Source organism: Ictidomys tridecemlineatus, chromosome 3 (assembly GCF_052094955.1).
Source record: "Ictidomys tridecemlineatus isolate mIctTri1 chromosome 3, mIctTri1.hap1, whole genome shotgun sequence".
NCBI classification, from domain to species: Eukaryota; Metazoa; Chordata; class Mammalia; order Rodentia; family Sciuridae; genus Ictidomys; species Ictidomys tridecemlineatus.
In genome coordinates this window covers 165,780,704-165,806,531 of record NC_135479.1, presented here as the reverse complement: position 1 = coordinate 165,806,531, position 25,828 = coordinate 165,780,704, and the positions used below count along the sequence as shown (strand labels likewise).

General features: G+C 36.8%; 1 protein-coding gene and 1 long non-coding RNA gene across 46 annotated transcripts in view; one reads left to right on the top strand and one right to left on the bottom strand.

The window, feature by feature from the left end:
- The window catches only part of Abi3bp (ABI family member 3 binding protein), a 233,367-nt gene that overhangs the window by 18,051 nt on the left and 189,488 nt on the right, over nt 1-25,828 (bottom strand). For 44 of the 45 annotated variants that reach the window (XM_078044323.1, XM_078044324.1, XM_078044326.1 and 41 more), the window contains 7 exons: nt 22,984-23,049; nt 21,280-21,348; nt 14,628-14,705; nt 13,002-13,094; nt 10,175-10,303; nt 8,576-8,644; nt 2,458-2,667 (listed from right to left, as the gene is read on the bottom strand). In XM_078044323.1, the coding sequence (XP_077900449.1) occupies nt 2,458-2,667; nt 8,576-8,644; nt 10,175-10,303; nt 13,002-13,094; nt 14,628-14,705; nt 21,280-21,348; nt 22,984-23,049 (714 nt within the window). Of the gene's footprint in view, nt 1-2,457; nt 2,668-8,575; nt 8,645-10,174; nt 10,304-13,001; nt 13,100-14,627; nt 14,706-21,279; nt 21,349-22,983; nt 23,050-25,828 lie in introns of those variants that run through there. The other variant, XR_013436924.1, reaches the window with a different exon arrangement.
- The window catches only part of LOC144376437 (uncharacterized), an 84,293-nt gene continuing 59,690 nt past the window's right edge, over nt 1,226-25,828 (top strand). Inside the window, exon 1 of the long non-coding RNA XR_013436925.1 lies at nt 1,226-1,396. This is a non-coding gene — a long non-coding RNA (uncharacterized LOC144376437). The remainder of the gene's footprint in view (nt 1,397-25,828) is intronic.

Here is a 25,828-nt window from a genome sequence, read left to right as displayed (position 1 = left end):
ACGACTACTAGTTAACTGAACAACACCTTGCTCAGACTCCCTTCTGATCGCAACTTATCTCCCTATCGGCTATTTTAGTGTAGAGAGTGGAAAGGGAGGGAGAGAGAAGATCTTCAATTCAAATTTGTTTTATATTTTTATCTCAGAAGGGATATTTGAAGCTGTTAAAATGCAAGTTAAAAAAAAAAGAAAGAAAGAAAGAAAAAGGGAATCATATGACCTAAGGAAAGAGACAAACCAAGCCACTTGCTTTGAATTTCAGTCTTCCCATCTGCAGAATGTCAATAATCTCTCTTCATGGTGCTGCTTATGTGGATTATATTTAGAACAAATGGAAAGTGTCTAATAGTATTTTGAGTGATTTTTCTCAACAGGTTGTACTTATTATTATCGTTGCTTTTATTAATTCTTATCCCTAAGTTGTGTTTTGAAAATAGGGCCACAGAAATTTTCAAAGATTCCAATTGGAAAGATTCAAGTGCTGCTTAGTCACCAAAAAAGAAAAGAAAAAAAGAAAACCAAAATAATCTAATAGTTATGAAACTCTACTATTTATATGAAGTCTAATTAATTATGCACCAAAGTAATCACCGTTAAAAAAACATCTTTGGCTTGGGACATTCCTTGTTAACTCTGTGTTCTCCTCCTCAATACGAACCTGGACTTTTGGTAGTCAATTAGATGTATAAATACATTCTATGTATAATTCTTAGAAATTATAAATTCACATAATTAAAATACTCTTATAGATGAACCAGAAAAGAAAATCCTACAGCCTTAAAGAGTTAAATCAGATATTATCCAAGTAGGTATGTATTAGATAATTAGATTAACTAATTCTTATTTCATATCCTACATCTTTAGGGCAAATGAAATTTCAGAGACCCTTTGGCTTTAAGAAAAGATAGCCTCAGACTTTCACAGGAACTCCTTTTTAGCAAGTAAAACGACAGAGTTTTAGATGTTTTAACCCATTTTAGGTATTCAATGCTGAGGGACTGATTTTTACATATTGGGATGGTAGCACCTGCGGGCATGGTCTCAGGTGAACAAGCAGGGCTAGGCAGATGGGAGGCACACAGACAGGAGCTGGTTCTTCCTCAAAGCAAAGGCTAACTTCACATAAGAATGCACAAAATATGGTAGAGAGTGCCAGCTAAGCAAAGATAAGCTGCTTAAACTGGAGGTTGCCCAGATCACATGGTTTTGGTTAAGAAGAAATAGCTGTTGTTTTCCCCTTACATTTTCAAAGTAGGAAATGATTTTGGCAGATCCTGAATCTCCCACCCTGCGCGCTGCTCCTTTCTCCTGCTGACAGCCTCTTGTTGGCCCTTCTACTTCCTGCACCAGGTATCCGGCAGGCTGGTACTGGGCAACAGGAGCCACATGGACTCAGGTTTGTTCTCCACTGATTTAAGCCATTGGTCTTTTCTACCTACTTTTTCTTCTCATGTTTGACTATCTGTTCACTGTGAAGAATCAAATTGCCATATAACCAGTTCAAAGAATAGTCCCAGGTTTCTTATTTTTCACAGTCATTTTTAGAGGAATTAGGTGGGAGAGCAGTGGGAGAATCAAAATTTCCTGAGATGAGCACAAAATCACCCAGAAATAGATTTTTAAAAATGCATTTTCTCTAAAGACAGCCTGAGGCCAATTTAAAAATTGGGTTGATAAAAGGAAAACTAGTTTAAATATCATGAGCAGTGGCAAACTCCTTCTGTATTCTCTTGATAATGGAAAGACCCGCTACGTCTGAAAGAAGAATTCTGAGAGGAGATGGAAGGGGGTACAGCTTTAAGAAATTTATTAAATTAACAGGGAGCCCGCTACAAGGACAAAGGTGACGTTTCCCATCCCATGACACTTTGACAATGTGCCTTAAGGTCAGCAGAACTCTGCTAGGACTTGCTACACCTTGGATGTCCTTCCCATGTCAGTTTGGCCCAAGGTACCCCGCTCCATAGACCTTGTGCTATGAAAGCTTTCTACTGAGACAGGGACAAAGAACAAATAGTTGGTTATCAAAGAAAAGGAAACAGAGGTTTCCAACCAACTAGAAGTTGCTAATAGCTAACTTCTGGATCACACTTCCCCTACTCAACTGGCTGTTAATACTTCCTATGGGAGGAGGGACTGTACTTTCCAACACAAGTGATTGCCCCCTATGCCTGCTCTTTCCTGCTTTGGGGCATGTATGCAGGAAAGAGAGAGAGGCTGGGGGGGGGGTCTATAAAAAAGCAAGACATGCCTGCTCCCATGGGCACCAGCTCTGGGTCCCAGCTTCTCCCTGGAGAAGTCTGCTATCTCTGTTCTGTCTCCTTGAATAAAACTTGCTTTCTATGCTTCTCTTGGCATTTCTCAGGTGCTGAATCTTCCAGGGGGAACAAGGACCAAATCCTGATTCCAAGACCCATATCACCGCTATAGTAACAAGTCCTCATGCCATGATCTTACCAGTTACGGTGTCATTTAGTGGCTTCTCCCAGTCCAAGATGACAAATGAGGGGCACCCTTCCACAGTGACCACAGTGAGGTTGGTGGGGGGGTTCTGTGGAGGGCTGGTGGCATTCCCTTCCATGGCTTCCTCTGTGGGGAACCGTTTGACGGAGTCGGTGATGGAGCAGGGCCTGTTGTCTGGCTTTGGGATGTAACGCACATGAGGACCTAAGAGAAAATCCTGGCATTTTAGTAATTTTAAAGCCTATGAAAGAGATGGAGGTGAGATCATAATATTATTATCTGTTGGAGGGCATTGAGTCCCTTCATTATGGGCAGATGCTTGAAAGCAGTGCTATGGTTGGTTCAACTTGCTCATTTATTTACTAAACAGTTCTACGTTGTGTTAATATTCAAAATTAATTTGGACTCTATAGACTTGGTTTATACCTCATTATTTATGGGGTATTGAGTCTTATCTCAGTAGAGAATAATGAGCCTGACACTGAACATAATTCTGGTGTCATCCAATAAATCTGAGAAGTTAGACTCAAAAAGATCCAATAGTTCTAAGTAATTTATTTCCCCAAACAAGACTCAAGAGTACTTTAGGAATTATATCTTTATAATTTATGTATATATAAACACAACTTACATATATATATACACACACATGTGTGAGTGTGTATATATACACAGATATATATAAACATACCTATATATATCTACATATTTGTCTCCATATATACACATAACCACATAAATGTCTATGTAAATATACATAGTGTGTATATAAGTATGCACATCTATACATAGATGTATGCATATGTATATCCAGCACCCAATAAGGTGACATTCATAGGAAAATGTTACCCATAATGAGAAGAAAAAAATCAATAGTTTGAAACCAATCCAGAACTTGCATAGAAGTTAGAATCACCAGATAAGGACAATATACAGTTATGATTATGATTCACATGTTCAAAAAGTTAAGACATGAGAGATATAAAAAAATACCCAAGTCAAATTTCTAGAGATTAAAAAACTACAAAATATAAGATGCAAATTGCACTGGATAGAATCAATATATAATATGTTACAAAACAAATGACAGTAAACTTGAAGATATAACAATAAAACTATCCAAAATAAAAAACAGAGAGAAAGAATAAAAACAATCAACATCAGTGACTGTGGATGACTTCAAGTGTCTCATGTACATATAATTGGAATACCTGGGGTGGATGGGCAGAAAAAATATTTTAAGAAATAATGGCCCCACATATTCCAAATATAATAACTTCTAAACCCACAAATCCAAAAAGTTCAAATAAAATGATTATGCATTATACATGAAGAAAACTCTGCCAATCATAATCAAATTTCTCAAAACCAGTGAAACAGAAAAAAATATTTAAAGGATATAGAGAAAAAGATAGGTATAGAATGACAAGATAAGGATTGTGATAGATTTGTCATTGGAAGGAATGCAAATGAGAGTCAATGGAGCAGCGTCTTTGAATATGGAAAGAAAAAAATGTATCATGTGGGATTCAATAACTTATGAAAAGATCTTTAAAAAACAAAAGCCAAGTTTCTTTTCAGAAATATAAAACCTATAAGAATTCATTACCAGCAGACTCCTACTATAAAGCATATTAAAGGAAGTTCAGGAGAAAGGAAAAATGATACCAGACGGAAATATGGATCCATACAAAGGGATGAAGAGCACAGAAACAGTAACTATATACATAAATATATAAAACACTTTTCTTCATTACACACATACAATAAATTCATGATTATAATTCATGATTTTTCTCATTATTTAAATCACTCTTCAAGATAATTTATTGATAAAGAATAAGAGTTACATAGAATAATGTGAAAGTATAATATATGACAATAAAAGACTAACGGCCAGGAAGAGAAAAAAGAAGCTAGATGAGTGTAGGTTTATACATGTTTTTTTTTGGTGGGAAATAGATTGTGATAAGCTAAAGATGCAGACTGTGAACCCCAAAGCAACAACTAAAATAACAAAGAGTGACAGCTATCACACACCCAAAAAGATAAAACAGATTCATAAAATATTCAATCTAAAAGAAGGCTAAAAAACAGGACAAGAGGGAGCAAAGAATAGATGGGATAAATAGAAAATAAACAGTGAGATAAAGGTTAAACCTAATAATATCAATAATTAGAGATGGATAAATATAAGGTTCTATGTAATCCAAATAAAACGCAAAGATTGTTAGAGTGAATAGAAAAGCAAGACCCAACCATAAAAAATACACATTAAACATCAAGAGACTAATAGGTTAAAAATAAAAAAGATGAAAATATACGATATGAGTCAAAAGAAAGTTTGACTGAATATGCCAATGAATTAGATTTCGGTGTCAATAATATTACCAGAAACAGAAAAAGTCATTTCATAGGGATAATGAATCAATTAATCAGGAGTTTATTATAATCCTAAATAATTTAGGTCTGCACTTCTTTACACACATACAAAACAAGTGACACAAAACCAGATAAAATCGCAAGTAGAAATAAATTCATGATTATAATCCATGATTTCAATACTCTTCTCTTTTTGATGGTGGAGCAAGTATACAGAAAATCAGTAATCACATGGCATAACTGCACAGTACAACCAAACAACTTGACCTAACAGACGTTTATACAACACTATGGACCGAATTGCATTCCTCTAAAATTCATTTGTTGAAGCTCTAAATTCCAACGTAACTAATTTGGAGTAGGGACTTAAATGAGATCATTAGGGTTGAGCCCTAATCTAATCTGACTGGTATCCTGTCTTTACCAGAAAAGAGATGGATAAGCACAGAGAAAAGACCATATGAAGTCTCAGGGAGAAGGGGCCATCAGCAAGTCAGGAGAAACCAAACCTGCCCAATCTCAGACTTCTTATCTCCAGAAGTGTGAGAAAATATCTTTCTATTGCATGAGCCACCAATCCTGTGTTTGTTATGACAGCCCTGGCAAGTTAATTCAGCATCCCATTTAAGAAAAAAAATACATTCTTTTCACACAGCATACATACCAAGATGTCCTATGTTCTATGCCATAAAAAAAGATTTCATCAAATTTAAAAGGATTCAAGTAATACAGAGTATCATACGATACTGGAACTAAATTAGAATTAATAACAGAATGATCTCTGGAATATTTCCAAATACTTGGAAATTTAACAATACACTACTAAATTATCAATATGCCAAAGGAAAAAATCAAGACAGCAATTAGCATTTTGAGCAGAATGAAATAAAGACAAAATATATAAAAATTTGGTGGATGCTGCTTGAGTAATATCCAGTGGGAAATATGTAGCACTAATTTCTATATTAGAAAAGAAGAGCAGGAGCTGAGGATGTAGCTTAGTTGTACAATACTTGCTAAGCATTTGTGAGGCTTTGGGTTTGACAAGAGAGTGGTCTCAAATCAATGAATTCATCTTTTATTTCAAGAAACAAAAGTCAGAAAAGCAAATTAAAGCAAAATTAAGCAGAAGGAAGAGTAAAAAGAAATGAAACAGATACAGAAAAAAATAATGGAGAAAATTAGTAATACAAAAAGTTGGCCTTTTGAAAAGATCAAAAAAAAAATTCATAAACTTAAGCCAGACTGATGAGGCAAAAATAAGTAAATAAATAAAATAAAAGACATTAAGAACATCAAGAATGAGAAAAGTGACATCAACACAGATTCTTCAGACATTAAAATTATAATAAGGAAATATTATAAGCAACTTTATGAAAATAAAGTTGACTACTTAGATGAAATATGCTAGTATTTTAAAAAACATTACCAGAGCTTCCTAAGGAAGGCAAAATATTCTGAATAGCCATATACTTAGTAAAGAAAGTAAATTTATATATTAAAAACATTCCCACAGAGAATGTGAGACTCAGACAGCTGCAGTGGTAAATATAACTAAACATTTAGGAAAGAAGCAATAACAATTCTAACAAACTCTTCCAGAAAATTGAAGAGGCAATTTCAGCATTATTCTAATACTAAGCTAGACTAGACATTACAAGATCCACATATATATGGACAATTGATTTTTGACAAAGGTATAAATACAATTCAGTGGAGAAATGAGTCATTTCTGATGATGCTACAACAACTGGATACTCAAAAGCAAGAAAGGACATGTGTTCATAGTTTGTATCATATACAAAATCAATGTACATCGTTCACTCAATGTTCATCAAAAATCTAAATGCAAAAATGTAAAACTTCTAGAGGGAAATCATGTGGGAGTTACTCTTTGTGACTTTTGATTAGCCAATAATTTATTAGACAACACAAAAAATCCAGATATTAGAATGATAGTAAAAAATATTATGAACTTAATGTAAATAGATTTAACAACTTAGATAAAATGGACTAACTGCTTGAAAGATACAACCTACCAAAGTTCACTAAAAAAAGAAACAATACTGGAGAAAAAATATAGAGGAAAGTACTATACTTATTAAAGAAAGTGCATTTCATATAAAAGTTGGCAAATAGCTTCATTAATTAAAAAGAAAAGACACATACTAGGAGAAAATATTTGCAATGCACGTATCTGAATATACTCAAAATTCAACAACAGGTAGACAAACAATTCCATTTAAAATGTGGGCAAAGCCAGGTGTGGTGGAAGACATCTGTAATCCCAGCAGCTCAGGAGGCTGAGACAAGAGGATTGCAAGTTCAAAGCCAGCCTCAGCAACTTAGCAAGGCACTAAGCAACTCAGTGAGACCCTGATTCTACATGAACTACAAAATAGGGCTGGGGATGTAGCTCAGTGGTTAAGTACCCCTGAGTTCAATTCCCAGTACCCAGCTCCCCCCAAATAGGCAAAGTTTGGATATACCAAAAAATATAGGTGGATGGAAAATAAAAGCATGAAAAGATGTTTACCATCTTTAGTCATTTAGAAAGAAGTAAACTGAAATAAAAATTAGTTACTACTATTAACCTATTGAAATAGCTAACATTTAACAAGTTGACCATACAGGGAAGGTTGTGGAAGAACTGGAAGCCTCATTACCGCTTACAGAAAGGTAAAACAGTACAACCACTTTGGAAAACAGTTTCAAAATCTTAAAAATGTTAAATATCAACTTAGATATCATTTTGCTATTCCCTAAGTATTTGCTCAAAAGGAATGAAAGCACATTTCCATACAAAGACGTGTACACGAGTGGCCCCAGTAATTTTATTGATAATGTAAAAAAGAAATTATAAACTCTTGAATATCATGAATAGGTTTAGAGAAAAAAATATTTTATATCCGTATAATAAAAAGAATTGGACTACTGGTACACAGAGTAACATGGATAAGTCTCCAAATAACTATGTTGAGCCAAATAAGCCAGACAAGAGTTCATAGTGTAAGTTTTCTTTTATATAAAATTCTGTAATGTGCATAATAATATATATAGTATAGCACATCTGTGGTTACCTAGGGACTAGGGATAGATGAGGGACCTGAGGGGGAGGGATTACAAAGGATCATGACAAATGTCTGCAAGTCACACTGTGTTCATTATTTTGATTGTGATAATGGCTCCATAGGTGAATATATACATTAAAATTTATCAAATTTTACACGTCAGAAAAATTACAAAGGAATATTATGTTTCTCCTACTGTGGTACATTAGATTATTATTCAAACATATTCTCTGTGTCCATGGAAGGAGTAAACTTCCCCAACCTTGGTTGAGCTTGGCTATGTGACCTTTTTGCCCAATGTTTATTGGCAGATACTACATAAAAATGAGCTTGAAATGTGGCTGTGTATTTGGATGGCACGTCTCTTTGCTCTGTATTGCTATAAGAATGGCTTCTCCTGGCTCACTGTTGGTTCCTTATCCTGGTTACCAGCATTAGATCACTGCACTCCAACTATATCACAGACTCCAGCTATACCTACTTCAAGAAGTAGGTGCACCTTGCTAAGCATCAGATCCCCAGTTGACTTGAAGAGACTCAAAAAATAAATCCTGATTATAGTAAGCTAATAAAGTTTTATGGTTGTTACATAACAAAGTCTTACTGATCCTCCCTCCTAAAATAGCCGTGTCAAACTCAAGATGCAGAACTAAACCTACCTTTGAATCTGGGCTTCCCAAGATGATCTGTTTCTCTTGTTGGGCTTGAACTAAAGTCAGTTGTGTTACCTAAGAATGAAAAACAATAAACAATTTTGGTGAAGAGAAGAAAAGCTTTATAATACAATGGCAAATAATAAAAACTGAAGATGGCCAATATTTATTCTAGTTATAGGGCTGTACGGTAAATTTCCTTTATTATTTTTATACTTATTATTACTTTATTATTTTTATACTTATTATTATTATTTTATACTTTTTTAACCACAATAAAAGGGTTTTTGTTATGTCCTGCTGCAAAATGTTCTGGACTATAATAAATAATGAATTAAAAATTACAACCAAGGTTAATACTCATTACTAACTTAAGATATGTGTTGTTCTGGTGTGCATTTACTGTGAGCTTCAGCCTGCCTGTGCTACTTTTACTTGTAAACCTAGAGCATCCAAGCTTCTGCCTTCTGGAATGTAGAGAAATAGTTTCACCCCATGCTTCCTTTGTTCTGTGGTTATTCTGATTAGAGTCAGTTGAGTTTATAAAGTTTGCAGTATTCTCCCTTGATTTTAATGGTTGAAGGAGAGGAAGAGAACAAACATCGCATTTCTTTTATGATTGATATAAATTGGCTAGTATAAAGTACATTTTTGTATATCCTTGGAGTATAAATACCATTTAATTTGTTTTTTAGAGAAAAGGAAAAATATTTTGCATCAGTCTACTCCACTATTGAAAAAAGGATGCTTTAGATTGAATGATTTTAACTTAAAACTTAAATTTTTCCTAAATAAAAAACATTAAAATCTCATGTGGAAAAAAAAAAAAAGATATGTGTAGTTAGTAATGACATGAGGCTTAATAGGAGGTAGCAGGTACAGTTTAGTCATTTTAGGAAACAAACTTGGCATTCTATGTCCTCTAAGGAAAGGAGCATATTCTACAACAATGTATTGAAAGTAAGTATAATTTTAAAGTTGAAAATGCCCAAATTGATTATAAATTGAGTAAAATAAAAGATTTAGAACTTTATTTCCCTCCCAATTTGAAATGTTTTAGTACCTCATAGCTAAGAGCCATCCATGGGCTGTGTGTGGACTACATCAGCATCGCAGCCTAGTGAATAGGAGAATCTGGTATCTGGGAACTTCCTGTGGAAATTTCCTCAGGCTAAAACTGCCCAAACATTTGTGACCCTATTCAAGCTCTGTCTGGTCACTGGAGATGGGGTGACCTGCTGTAGCCACACAGACTCTAAGAGATGGATGTGACCTGCCAAGATGTTAGTCCTCCTGCTGACTGCAAGACACCATGAAGCAAGACTCCACTCCTGAAACCTTATCTCTGTCTTTGATGTACTCCCTTAAATAAAACCACCAGAGTCATTTTCTAATTGTCCAGTTGCAGCTCCTGTGTGGCTTTGGCCTATCAGGTACCCCAAGCTTCTTTAAAACTATTTTTTTTCTGAATCTATGTCTTTTGTTCTTCACTAATTATTCTGACTTATCTTACATTCTCTGCGGGCAGGAAGAAGGACCCATTATCAAGGTGATGGCTGCCTCCCCATAGCTAAGCATCCAGCAAAAACTGATTGACATACTAACCAAGCTCTTCTCCAGAGGCAGGAGCTGTTGGCTGCTTTTTGTCTGTCTCTGATCTCTCTGAGGGGATTCCTGTAGGTTTGAGTGTTGCTCTCAGGGGTGGGGAAGTTACTCGGCCTGATGAGATGATTCCTGTAATGTAGAGCCAAAGTAGTAAGACTTTATAGAAGCACTGCCAAGCCTCCCATTTGTTTATTCAATAAATATTTGGTAAGCACTTACCATGTGGCTTGGCACTGTTGGCCAGGCTTGGAGAAAAATAAGACCTGGTTCCTGATGGAGGTAGATGTGTGAGCCAAGGGTATTGAAATATCACAGATATTGTGAAAGAACTAGATAAGGTCACAGCGGGGGCAAGGAGTGGGAATGCTTACAGATCTCTATGGGGAAAGATGGAAGGTGTTGGGGAGGGTTGGAGTGTTTTCAGAGGATGTGCTAATGAGAGAAGTGATCAGTAGGCAGGGAGGAGAACTGTATTCTAGTGAAGTTGTAGGAAGAACATTGGGGAATGGCCCAACTTGAAGTTTAACTGGCAGCCATGGGAGATGGCCAGAGAAGAAGGAGACAAAAATTCCTAGGATAATGTCCATGATTCTGGCCTGAGTGCCAGAACAGTGTTACTCTGAGTTGCTATATTCAACAGTGACTCCTCCACTTTAAAAATACTCATAAGTCTCTAAAACCGAATCCATCCCAAGGTCCAGGCAAGTCCGAGTGTTTACAGTAGAGTGGAGTTTGGATTGGATTTTCTATTTCCTCTGGGTAAAAGAGTCCTTCTTGGGCCATAGAGTCAAGGGCTCTGAGCTGGACCTGAGGACTTTGGCCCAGCATGGAATCCTGAGAGTCAGGCAGATGGGCCTCTGATTCACCCCTAGGGACTTATGCTCCTTGTCCTAGAGGGAATGCCTCAACAAGACAGCAAGAAAAACCCAGGGAAGTCACATCGCAGCCCACATACACTTTTCAGAGTTGGCAGAGTCAGCAGGAAATGCTGGCAGCCGTTTCACCCTGGGACTCAGAGGCCTTGGTGGATCTGGAAAAAGGTGACAAATGGCGAGTTCCCTTCAGCCACCTAAGACTGCACTCCCAGCCAGAGAGCCTCAGAGGACTCCCAGACATTAGATGGATTTCCTGAATTCAGGATAGACTTTTCTGTGGTGTCAATCAGGTCAAATCTGTACTACTGCCCTTGTTCGGCATTTGGCTTCTCGGTGAAGCCGTTTCCTTTGAATTGGTGGTGGAAGGTGGGGCATGGGGAGCAGTGACCAGAGTGTCTCAGAAGGGGAAAGTGTTTATGGTTTGTCTTTGGGCTTGGTGGGCCGTCCTAAAGCTACACTCACTGAGAGGAAAGAAAATGATTTCATGTAGCAGAAACCAAGGCCACTGAATTGCAGCTGAAGACCTACAGCCTTGCCAAGGGACTCTGCAGGGGCAGTCCCCTGGGGTTTCCACGGGCACATTCAGGCAACACTTCCAGTCTGTGACTCATTCCATCTGACCTGAAGGCAACAGGCACTCTTGTCACAGCTGCCTAACATTATAACTAATGAGGAAAGCCTGGTATCCTCACAAGGCCATGTCACGAGGCTTTGACTCAGGAAAGCACCAAAAGCATGAATGAGGCTGATTCCTCCTCTAGACACCTGGGCTCTAGAGTTTATCCTAACAGTCATGGGGATCTAGAGATCATCATAGACATCCCCAAAAGCTTCCAATCAGCATGCCCTCCTGTTATCCAGCAAAAAGATAGATGTCCACTCCCTTTCACAGAAGCCCTTCTCTGTTTCATCTTTCACAGTTGCCTTTAATACTTTTATCCTGATTGCACATACCAAATATTTAGGGAGCAGAGATTTGGGAGGAGAAGGAACCCTGAGAAACATGCTATGATTTGCTGTCAGGTCCCAGGAGGAGAGCTCTTAATAGCAGTGAGGTAAAGCTTTGCTCTGAACTGGATCGATCTTCATTGATTCTTAATTTAATTCATTTATTTGTTCAATTGTAACTTATCAAATATCCTCCATGTGCTAAGCACTGAATATAGTTTTGGCAATTTGGGGAAAATATATCAAGATTTCTGTCATCATAGAGCTCACCTAACCTATGCAAACAAATAGGTATAAAACAAGTATAAAATGATTGCTCTTTGCCCTAATGGAAGTATGTGCTAAGGACACATTGAAGAGAGAAGCAAGGCTGAGACCTCTTTGGGGAGCTAGAGAAGGATGTGTGAGTATCCCAGGTCTGGGAGGGACCATTCTGTGTAGAAGAGGAATCCACACCTAGATGTGGAGGAGGAAAAGAAGCTCGACTCCCAAGACACCTCCCTGCCTGGCTGCTTAGGGAGGCTAACTCAATCACCTCAGTAGTTTATTACCATCTCCTCCCTGAGTACCATAATATTGGGCCTGGCATGGGGCTGGTGAATAGGAGAGCTTTCATCGAGAGGTATAGGATTTCATTTCAGGAGACAGAATGATAAGTCAACGACAGGGTATCCCATTTTCAGTGATCCTTAGGGACTTGGTAACACAGAGCATCTGTCCCAAATAATCCATTCGTTGAAGGGCCTGAGTTGGCTTCTATCTAGGTTCCAGGTACACAGACATCTAAGAAGCAAGCTGGCTTAGATCCAGAGGGGCTATTTCTTTCACCTTACCCATCCAGATTCAGGATATGAATCCTCAGAGCTGTAACTTACAGTGTCCAGTCTTTGAGGCCAACGCAGGCATGTGTCACCCATGCCAGTGGTTGTCACACGAGGAAGGGAGGTGGTTGGCTAGTAAAACTGAAATCATGGAGGAATAAAGAAGATACATAATGAGCTTACCTATGCTCCCTGGTTTCCCAGTGACATTATTTGGTGGTAAAGGTTTTCTTCGTGGAGGCACAGGTCTAGGTGGCCCGGCTGGGTGGCGAGTCCCTGGTATTGGGGTTGAGAAGTCATTATAGACAAAGCCATCATAAGAATTTATTGTATAAAATAACAGGTTTTTTAAAAAAAATAACTTCTGATAAGTATCAGTTGATGACAAAATAGAATTTATAGAAAAGTACATATGAATAATACATACTGATATTCCTCTAAATTAATGTTGGGTGTGTACCCAGGGACAAAGCAGCACATTAATATAGGTAAAGTATATCCTTTAGTTATCAATGAAAATACATGAGTGTTATCTGTTTTGAAAGACTGATAGATATAGAATTCAGCATATTTAGATTCTTATTTAAACTTAACAAGAAGATTTCTGAACTTCATTATCCTCACTTGCCTTTGATTTTGAAACTATAATTTCGTATGCCATTTTAGCTTTGAATTAGGCATATTATTTCTTTTTTTTGTGGGTTCCCAAACTGTCCCCAACTCCAGCATGAAACTACAATTAGACAAACATCTTTATAACTTCTCAAGAGATTATACCAAAGTAGCCCTAATGGCAGAAACAAGAATCCTGTGTCTGTGGAGAGCAGGGGCACTATTAACCACTTTGGTGACTGTGAACTCACAAGGACTCTTGGCTAGGGGATAGAAGTGGGAGCTAAAGTTTAACACCCACTCTACTTTCCCACTGGATAGCTCTGGCACTAGGCTGCCAGCCCAGAGGAAGGAAACTTTTCCAACTGGCCTGTCTGTAGGGGCAGCAGAAAGAGGTGCCTTTTAATAATTTGAACAAAGGTGTCTATTTTGCATAAGGGTTGGCAAGTTTAAAGTTTTTGGAGCAGTCCACCTTAACCCAAACTTTAAGTCTTAGGTTATAGCTTAAAATTTATTTCTTTGCATTATTTATGTTGGTTTTAAAATCTTCAAGTAAAATTGTCAATTCAGGAAAATGCCCCATGGCTTTAAGTACTTCCTAAGATATTAGGGGTGGGAAGAGATAAATGGAGAGAAGGAGAAAGGAAGAGAGAACAGAGGAGGAGAGGGAGGAAGAAAAAGGAGGAGGGAGCATGCACTTGCTCAGGAAGATGGTGACAGAGACAACTGTGTGCAAGACTAAGTCTCACAGCATCCTTTAAAAAAACAAAGGTAGTCTGAATTGCCACCTTCCTAATTTTACCTATTACATTTATATACAGCGTACTCTCAAATCAGGAACATAAAGAATTTCATTCCAAAGACTGCGGTAATGAATCATACAAGAACATAACTTTAGCATGATAAAAACTAGAAACCACAGTGACTGCAGCATTTGTTCCTATTTGTTCCTCATGGCCCCTACGAACATTACAGAAAGTACTTATCAAATTGGTACCCCTTTATGGGTTCTTATTAATATTTAGAGCACTTTTCATTCCTCCAAAGATAATATTTTGGAATGTTTCTCTAGCAATATGCATGAACTATTAACCTGGCTCTGACACGTTGTGAGGAGATGATGCTGTTTTTGAACTAATACTACTGCAGTTACTGTCACTGTGCATGCTGAGAGGTAGTCAGCATCTTATTCCTTACCTGGTTTTTTTGTGGAGTGGGTGAAGTCCACTGACACATTTCTGCCAGCACCTGATGGTTTGGGTGCTTGCTTGGTTCCTATGACAAGAAAACATGAGAAGGAATAAATACATGGTAATAATGTACTAAGTCTTCTTCGTGGGAACTTGGTAGATCTGTCAGTGGTGATATGCGTTCTTGGCAGAGCAGGGGGATTGGTGCTTTTGTGCCCACATTTTAATTAGCCCCTACTATCTGCAGAAGGAGAAAGATCCCTAGTCTTATATTCATCGATTATATCTTTTCTGTAAAGTTAGCATTGGATTGGAGGTTGTGGTTTTGTCACAATTTTCCAAGATACTTATTCTGTACTGCCTTCCTGGGTGGTATTGCTTTACCAAGTAGAATTTCATCTATGGCAAGTAACTACTTTTTGCCAGTATTTGTAAGTACATTTTATGGTTGAAAAAAATGTTCCTTCAACTCCTCCATGCCCATTAAAATACCTTAGAATTCCAATATGTTTGGGATTATACTTAATGAATTAACTTTTAAAATGTTCCTTAGTTGACCTCAGTTATCAGGCTGTTGAGGCTGCCAACTATATTTTTAACTTTGGAATTCCCTGGATAGGCCTAGAACTCCAAATTATTATTTAGAAGAAATCAGATTGAAAATTGTGACTTTCTTTTTTTGTCTCCTAAGTTTCCCAAACACAACCTGGTAGTTATTACTTGGTCATTCATCTAAATATACAGAATTGAATTGGGTAGTTTCCCTACAGCCTAGAGAACCAATGTATATTTCATCTTCGTTTTTGTCATTATCATTTTAAAACATTAAAAATAATCTTCTCTGATGTGGCTGACAGTTTTCATTAAGAAATAAGAGAAACAGACATTATTTAGAACCTAAATAGTAAGTACTACTTTAGCCATAATGACTCAACATAAAAAAGAGCCCTACTCTGAGGACCTGACTATAATTTATGTATTAAAAATAAGAACAAAATCTGAAAGTAATCTACTAGTTGGTACATTAGCAATACCACCACAGTAAAAAAGGAATGACAACAGCCCTGTTTTAAATGGTATATTCCATGGATTGTGGTGGGATATTACTTACTTAATCTCATCCAATGTGTAAGCAGATTCACTGATTAAATATACAACAGAGGCTTTGCTTTCCAAAACTGAGACATTTCCACATTAACTGTGGAATTCAGGGAGGAACCTAATATTGCAATCTTACACTCTCTGCTGCTTGAATAGAGATAAATATATAAAATCATGGAGAATGTTTGGATGGAACCATGAATCAAATGTTGATTATTTGTGGTAGGAAAAAATGTTTCTGGGGCTAATGACTATTTTGTGGCTCACCCCACGGGCATGATTAACACAGGGCTAAACAGTCTTCCTGTGCTCCATTGACAGGGGTAATGGAATTGGCCCATTTGAGTGGCTACTCTGTGAATGGCACAAGGGAATGGAAAATACTTCCATTTGTGCCACCAGCATAACTTGGCTTGGCGGAGGGTAAAATGAATTTTTATGTACTCCAGAAGGCCATTAGACTGTGCCTTGAGTAGATCCTTATTCACAGCCATTCTCTGAAGCTGTCTACCCTTGAAAAACAAAGTAGTTTGATCCAATATTGTGCAAGCACCTTACATATTCATGACCCGATTTGAACCAAAGTCAAGGAGGAGATTAAGCAATCTGTGCAAGGGTTCACAGCTAACAGGTATTGGGATCCAGAACCACTTATTCCTGGGTCCAAAGCATTTCTCTCAAACATTAGGTCCTCCTGTTTCCTTCCTTCTACTTCTGACTCTGAATGACTACAACCCGAGAATTCTATACTCTCTTGGGTAAATTGAGATGCCACCAATATATGATGGGGCTTGATGGCCATGGTTGGCAAGCTTCTGTTATCTAGCCAATTTCACTAGTGTGGAGGCCTCAGAAAATGGTCACAGGCTTTTAGCTGTCCCTGACCAAGCACACGAAGATTCACCAAATCACAGTGGTGAGTCCTCAAAGGGGCAGATGAGTTGAAGATTGAGAAGCCCTGGAGAGAATCCAAAATTCTGCTGGACTACTTTATGAATGAGATGACTGATATAAATTCCCATGTGTCTTTTCTAATCAAAAAGAGAAATTGGGCTGGAGATGTAGCTCAGTGGTTGTATTTGCCTAACATGGATAAGCTCTGATTTTGATCCCCAGCACTGAAGGAAAAACAGACATTAAAAAAAAAGAAAAAAATCGAAAGGAACTAAGACATTTCCTTTTATTTTCTGTACAGGTGAAAAAAGAGCCATCATACTGTTAGAATCCTTAGGTGTAAGTACCCAAATCAATAGTATATCAGCTGCTAGCTGGACCTTCTCCAGTCTTTGAAAATAGATAGAAGATTACGCAGTATTTGAAAGTACTGGAAAGGGCCCTTAAAAAAAAAAAAAAGGCGGCGGTGGGTGGGGGGGGCAGCTGTGGGATTCAGTGGAAAGTGCTTGGGATAGGAAACTGAGCTCTAGGTCGGATTAGATCAGTGAACTTCTGTTGCCCTGAGTCAGAGGAGAGCAAATGAAGGCCAAAGGCACGGAGAGGAAAGAAGGAAGCCAATAAAAGAGATACTGCAGAAAAAAAGGATCTTCAGGAATTGGCTCTCGGTCAGACAGTCTGGACAAGGCTGTGACTTGAATTCTTTTTTCCCCCAAGCAGGATTAATTGACACATCTTTTAAAAGAGCACAGTCTACTCTTTAAAAAGCACCAAAACTTGAGTCTCAGCATGCGACCCCAACTGCCCTATGGGAGTTCTCCAAAAATCTTGGGATTTACATAGTTCACCACTTAGCAATTAATTTTTTGTCCAAAATGAAGTAAGGGTATGGGCCTTTTTAACCATAGTAACAAAAACTTTGAAAACAAACAGACTGGGAATCAATTTTCATATGCATTAGTAACTTCATTCCCTGTGACCAAAAAGGGGCCACATTAATGGATGATTGGTCTCTGCACCCTTTCCCCAACTCTCGGCACCTGGCTAAAATTTCAGGGGCAATGAGCCAGTAGCCTGGAAGATTTAGTCACAGACCAGAAAAACACATTTCTAACCTCAAGGAGTCTGGGTTCTTGTTGTGAAGTATGTACTCTAGGTGGGGGCAGTAAAGTGTGGTTTCCTCATCAGGATGTAGAGAAAGAGAGTCTGGGGTTCAGGTATTTAACAGTATCTGCCAAATCACATGTGCCAAGATGGCTTCAGAATTATGCTTTGCCTGGCACATAATGGCCCTTCAATAAATTCTGGTTGAAGAGAGAATAGCTAGACAGTTTAGCAATAGCCATCTTCTGGGAGAAAGGTAGAGAGAGTCCAGCAGAGCAGTGGGTAAACTTTTTCTATAAAGGATCAGACAGTAAATATTTTTAACTTTATAGGGTATACCATCTCTGTCCCAATTCACCAACTTAGAAGATTCTAATATGTGGAACACACTAGCTAAACTGAGATATCTCTGTGGAAACTTTGAAAAAGTAGAATAATGAAAAAAAATGACCCATTTAAAATCTCAACCTCTTCAGGCTACTTCCTAACTTTAAAATAAAGGAAAATCTGTACATGTAGGTATGAGAGAAAGATACTGCAGGGCAAATATCTGTAATGATGTTATAAAATAAGAAATAAAAAGTCAGGCTTGATTCCCAAGGCTAATGGAATTATTGAAAGATTTTTAGAGAGACCCCAATAGTCAATGATCTATAGTCTTTAAGTCTCAAAGTTAATCTTTCTTTTTTTCCTTTGTCCCTTCTCTTTTATCTTCCAAGTATACAACCTTAGGTGACTTAAGACCATGAAGAATATAGACCCTGAACCCATCCTTTATCAACTAATTTTTAAATGTAATGTAATTTTTAAATGTAATTTAATTTTTAAATCTGAGCTGAAAACTTCAATAAGAAAATTCACAGTAAAATGTATGTGAGATGGGTAATAAAGATAAATATTCTGGGAAAGTTGTCACAGTTGAGCATGAACTCCATTGACACAAAAATAGTCTCTCAACAAGAATTGATTGTTGGGGTGAGGTGGAATATGTCTGTAATCCCAGTAACCCAGGAGACCGAGGCAGGAGGATTGCAATGTTTGAGGCCAGCCTTAGCAATCTAGTGAGACCCTCAGCAACTTAGTGAGACTCTGTCTCAAAATTAAAGTAATATGAAGGACAAGGCTGTGTAGCTCATTGGTTCAATTCCCAGTACAATAATAATAATAATGATAATAATAATAATATTAATAACAATAGAGGCTAGAAGAGAGTGTGGATGAGATAGCAGAATTGTGTCAATAAAGTATACCAATGCAAACAGCTTCATTTCTATAAGTAAGGCAGATACAAACTATACAGAATCAAAGGAAGGTAGAGATGGCAAATCTATAAACTGGAGAGAATGTTTTAAAATTTTTTTTTAGATCACCAATTTCTTAACACATCTGAAAACATCTCAGAGCTGTTAAACTTTCCTTTATGACGTATTCCATAGATATTCATAGTACTTATGATTCACAACTTTGATGCCATTTACTTACTTTCTTGCTCTATTGCACTGGCCCAACATTCCACTATGATATTGAAAAGAAGTGATAAATGTAGGAATCCATACTGTATTCTTAATCTTAGAATAACATCCAGTCACTCACCATTAGGTATCATGTTAGCTGTTGGCTTCCCATAGATGCCCTTAGTCAGTTGAAGGACACTTTAAAAAAAATTCTTAACTGCCAAATTTTCATCAAGAATGAATTTCAAACTTTGTCCAGTGAGCTTTCTTTTTCATCCACTCAGTTGATCATATGACTTTTCTCTTTTTTCTATTACTGAATTACATTACTTTAAATGTTGAGCCAACCTTCCATTTCTGGGAGTAAATCCCATTTGGTCGCTAGGCATTATTGCGGTAGAACCCAGTTCTTTATTCAAGGATCTCTCAGCTAAGACTGTCCCTGAAGGAGATAACAACATCTCAATGTTTTCTGCTGACTTTTCTCCCTGTTGGTGATCAGCAAGTCCTTCCTTGACAGAGAAACCCAACAGATGGTAATAAGTAAACAATATGTAAAATAAATTTTGGTTGGAGATGAAAGAGGAACAAGGAACATGGAAATTATGAATTCCATTTTCTCTACCTGCGAACATAAGTCCATTTTCTATTAGTGACTAACTTGAAAGAGCAATGATTTAAAATATTATCCTTTCAAAGTATTGAAAGTATATTGGATAAGAACATGCAAGAAGGTACTAGATACCATTCACTGTTCAATACAAGTGGCTCTATAAAAATGTTCATATTGTTGATAAGCTAAAATACACAAATGCTCTATTTTATTCTCTGAAAGACAACTAGCAGCTTCTTATTGAGGATACATGTTTGATTATACTGAAGGCTAGTGGCTTTCAAGTGTGATGTTAGCAATTATATTTGTTCTTTCATTTGCTTAGTTGACATATAAATGCTTTCTTCTATTTTTACTTATGCAGTCTCCAAGGAATTATTTAAATATTGAAAAATTTGTACTTATCCTCCTTCCAAAAGGAACTGAGAGATAAGGCCTCTTTTTAGAGTCAGATTGTTTATGTCAATCAAAGAAATTATGTACAATCCTATAGTGGGGAAGAATCAAAGGTACAACTGAGCAAACTTGATATTAGAATGCTTTCTTGATTTTTATATTTTATAATGCTTGCCTCATTATTTGAAGAGAAACAAATTCCTAAAATTTCAGATACCATAATAATCAAAAGTACAAAAAACACATTCTAAAGCAAATCTAGATGATTTTTAGATTAAATAATTTTAAGTGTTATCTCTCTTTCTCATTAGAAACCCATCATGGATTGATTGAATAAATACACAATAAGTAAATTTGAATTTTTGTGTTTTACATAAAAATTATACTATTAAAAATATTTCAAGGGGATGATATAATCCCACATAAGGCAGCTAATTGTTATCATTTATCCATCGAGTAAGATGGGTGTTTAAACTCTCATCATATCAGTGCCCTAATTATCTATAACTGAGCTTGCCTCCACAGAACTGACCAAATTAGGACTATGTCATTTATGATCATTTACAAATCACTAAATGATTTGTAAACATTAATATGTCTGTAACCAGTGATCAGTTGCTAATTGTGCTGATTTAGTCTACTTCTTGTTTAAATTTCACATTCCAGCTTGCTAACAGATGCAGGTCTTTAAGAAAATTATGATGGTACTTGTGAGAAATTATAATTTTCAAAATCAAGTAAGGACGATTTGAAAGATCATCCCTGTGGATGAAAATGTTTTGAAATTAGTGACAACAACCATTTTCATTATTCTCATTCAATTATTCATATTTAATCAGGTTCTTTTTAAGAAGTGAGATTGTATATGGCAGCTAATTTAGTGGGCTGAGTTTAGAAAAGTGAAACATTCTTTGATATTTTTAGAGACATTTGAAGTTTTGATTTTGGAATGAATTATACCTTTGAATTCCAGTTTTACAAAGAATTTCCAAGACCAGTCAAAAAGAAATGAAGTGTAAATTCAACTAAATTATTGAAAAATGAATAACAACTTTTATTGCTTTGACAGGATCAAAAGGAAATAAATTTGTGATTATTACCTGTTCCGACTCCATTCCTGCTGGGTATCCCACTGGGTTTGGGTCTAATGGGTCTTGTCCTATTCAGAACTACAATGAAGTGGGACATAAATAGTTTAGATGTCTTTTTATTAAAAGTTTGCAGCCAAGGAAAACAAAACTTCACAGAGAATTGGAAGTCATTTAACCAGGCAATAAAAAATGATGACTTACCAAAAATGTTGTTCAGGATCTAGAGACCACATTCTGGTACAAAAATCATAGACTTAAATTTGGAAATAGAGTCCTGAATTTGTACTGAGATGGTAACTGGGTTTTAATATTTGACTTAAAAATAAACTGGCAATGGATTTTATAACTCTAAGTGGGAAATACTTAACCTTGCTACATTTATCACATGTGATACATCCCAAAATAGAACTGAAGGAAGATCAGAACTATATATATCTAATGAAAACCCCAAACCCAAAGTGTCCTTATTATTAAAGCCTCAATTCATAACTCATTAGCTGGTAGTCCTTTTGTAGAAGTCTCCAGTACAGATGTTTCACTAGAATAGTCCTTGCATATATCCTTTATTGGACACTAAGATGAAACCATTTAAATTTCTCTCCTGTTCTATACAAATTCATAGCACTACAAAACCTTAAGAGGGCATCTGCATCATGGTCCAGTGAGGAGACTCTTTAAGAAAGAGCGCCGAGTGCATTGTGCTTACAGGAGCCAGCTCTGAAGCCAGATTGCTGGCCTTTCAACCCCCCTTTCTCAGGATCTTCGTTTCTTCTCAGCAGCTTAGTTTCCTCAACTGTACCTCTAGGCAAGGAATTAAGCCATTGTCAACCATTATTGTTACTGTTTATATATTTTGTAGTAATGTTTATGCAGTTATACATCAATAGCTATTGTGACACAAAAGTCACATAGAAATGGTTACATAAGATTTCTATGCCCAATTAATTTTAGGAGTTGGAGGATTACAGCCAAAATATGGGGGCTTTCTATACATCAAAGAATTTTTTAAAAAATTATTTCTTCTTTCTCTCATATGCCTGGAATTATATTGAGCAAGATTATTTCTTTGTGAGTTGTATCAATTAGAACTTTAAGAAGATTCCTTATGATCACAATGAAAAAGGACAAAAAACACCAGTCTTTGATCTAATTTGGGTTTTAGCATAGCAGCAATTTAAATGGACCATGTAAGTCTGTCCATTAACATCTCCTTCGGTTTCATGGAGGGATATCTTAGGACCTTTGGAGAATTTAGTAAGTTTAAAATATTTAGCAAAATGTAACTATGACTTTATACAGAACCCTGGATTTTTTATCCTCTAAAGGAATCAAGTAAAAATATTCTCCTTTTACACTAAGAAGAGACCATGTTTTTTAAAGAGAGAAATAACATTTGAAATTGTCATGGAAAATTGAAAGTGTGTGTGAGTTATGCCCAAACACCATTTGAAAGCTACTTTTATATCAATAAATTTCCATAGTGGTCTCTAAATCCAAACATGCATGGAAAACCTTCATTAGGTTCTTTTGCTTCCATGGATTTGTCAGTACCTCTCTGTTCTTCACAAGGATTATAATTTCTGCATGTCCTTTATCACAATTTAAGAATATATTTCCCCATACACCTTTGGTGAATTTGTTTGTCTCAATTCATTTCATATTTTCCCCAGCCTGATGATTGTTTAGGTCATCAGAGAAACAGAAATAATTTACCAGGTCTGATGTGCGGTTTGCCAGGTATTCTGGGTCTCACAGGAGTAGTATACAATCTATGTGGTGCTGAAATAGAAAAAACCCACTTTAATATTTAATAACTTATATTTCAAAGTTACCTGGACGGGCACTTATCAGCCTAGGGACTAACCGCTTGTACACTTTTTGCATGTAAATAGAAAGAATGTGATGAAATGTCCGATTATGCATTACAGACTTCATGCTAAAGGAATGCAAAACAAGTGAAAATATTCGTGACTAAAAATAAAAGATGCATACAGGATGAAGAAGGTCATTTGCAATGTGTATTAAAGATTAGTCATTTTGGCCACATTTTCCTAGAGCATTAATTTTACCAGAATGTTACTTAACAAACATACAAGCCATCTATCGATCTGTCCGTCCATGTGTATCCATGCATCCATACACACATCTCTCCATTAAGAGTTACTATGGAACATGATTTTGCCAAAGAAGAAAAGAAACTTTAAAGGTAAAAAAATAATTTTTTTGATAGGAACATTTGGTCTTTATCAAATTGACTTTGCTCATGAACTCTGAAATGAATACACAGTGAGTGTCATCCACAATGCTATATGTAGGAATGAAAGAAAATGATGTCTGGTGTCCTACCCATAAAGGAAAGGTAAACAAGGAGGGAGAACTTGGGCAAGACATGAGACCAACATACCACCTGCTTATTCTCTGCCCTTGTTTTGGAGGGCCCGCAAATGTAGGACACCTAATAAAGCCTTGCTGAATCAATAAATGGCTGATCATTGTTAAGTAGGCACATTTGCAAGAAGACACTGAAATATTTCGCTTCCTAAAGTTTTAAAGTGTGCATTCGTTCTGTAATAGGTCATTCCCACCTGGGTTCTTCTCTACTTGCCCACTGTGCCCCCATACTGCATGCTGCCTACTGCCACCAACTTTCTTGGTAATGTTTTAGCTAAGACTGGAAAAAATTTTCTTGTAAACTATGTATGTAGGTTACATCATTTTGATGATTTTGGTTACATTTTGAGTGGGTATTTATATAACCATAAATCAGCAATGCTTTGCCTACTGAGCTAAAAAAAAATACACCTGCAAAATAGGCTATAATATAGTTCATTCATAAGCTTCCAATGTAAAGACTGTGATGAGCAGGATTTTGCCATGCTGCAGGCCAACAACGGCAGAGGCATCCTGAAATTCTCTGGCGGCTCAGCTTGGGCCTTCCTAAGGGTAGAGACCAGAATGAAGACATGTTAAAAATGTTATAAAGAATAAATTCTGCTGGGTGCGGTGGTACATGCCTATAATTCCAGTGGCTCAGGAGGCTGAGGCTTGAGGATTGTGAGTTCAAAGTCAGTCTCAGTAAAAGAGAGGCACTAAGCAACTCAGTGAGACCCTGTCTCTAAATAAAATACAAAATAGGGCGGGGAATGTGGCTCAGTGGCTGAGTGCTCCCGAGTTCAATCTCTAGTACGCCCTCCCCAAAACAGAATTAATTCCCACAGACCTTAGAATGCCTGATGATGATTTGCTTTTTTTTTCAGTTTTCATTGAAAGTGATAGAAGTGGCAGTCAATTTAATCTATTTCAGCTTTTCATATAAATCCCTTTGAACATTCAATTGTTTTTGTTTAAAAGAAATACAAGGATCATGGTTCTGTGTCATTCTAAAAAATATATGAATATTAAAACTTTGGATAGGAAAGAGATCAGAGCAGAGCACAAAAATAATCAGCTATAGGATCAGAGATTTTGTTCTAGTTTGTCTCTTGTCTTAAATCTAGAACTCACTTTTTAAATAAGAGCTGAAATACAATATAAGTTTAAGCTAAGAGTTACTTGACCAAATACAGCATGGCCTTTAGAAAACTGTTCTAGGGTTTCAATTTTAGACTAAAAAAAAGAAAGAAAAAAAGACAAAGGAACTATGATAATGTACCTGCATAGACATTGCCACATTGTCTTAGTGACTTATAATAAAAATAAATAGTATACAAAGGTGGCTTCATATCTAAATATGAATTTTATGAAAATCCATATTAAAGTAAAAAACACTGTACGAAGACAACATCAAAATAAACAGCAATTACAGGAGCACACTTTGAAGAACCCATGCTGTGCCCAGTTACATGGTAAAAGGAGAGAGAACATGGCCTTCCTGGGGTGAGGGAGGGATTGAAGGTTGAAAGTGAAACAATCAGAAATTTCCACAGTGCTCCTGGCTAGGTGGACCCCTACAGTGGGCTGAGACAAGAAGGGGAAGGGAAAGGAGTTAAAGCACTCTGCAGGAAAATTGTCTCAGTAGACACTGCAGGGAGGGAGGCTGCCACAGAGGAAAAAGTGTTGGAGATTCTACTTGTGGGCTTACGCTGAGGGTACAAGGAGCACCAGAGCTGAGGGCTTGGAGACCACAAAGCCACATGGATCAAGGGGAACGATTCCATCTCTACTCCATGTCTTTCAATAGTGATATACCATCTTCTGTTCCTGAGGTGTTCAGGCACATGCTTACGAGGTGATGCAGCACATCTTTATCAAAGTTGTCCCTCAACTCTCAAACAGGATTATTGGAATGGCCTAGGTGTAGATGCTCCTCTCATCCCTGAAGATAGGTTATTTCCTCCTGTTCTTTGTTGTCTACAAATAGATCCCAGGTGAGTCCACTCTAAAGATTTTGGGCACAAATCCAAAGAAGCATGAATCTTGGGATAGCACAGTTGAAACTCAAACTAAGAATCCTCAGTACATGATAAAAAATAAAACAGAACACCTTATATAAATTTGTTAGGATAATCCATATAATTATATAAGAGCCTCCACAGATACAGAATAATCGGTGGAACTC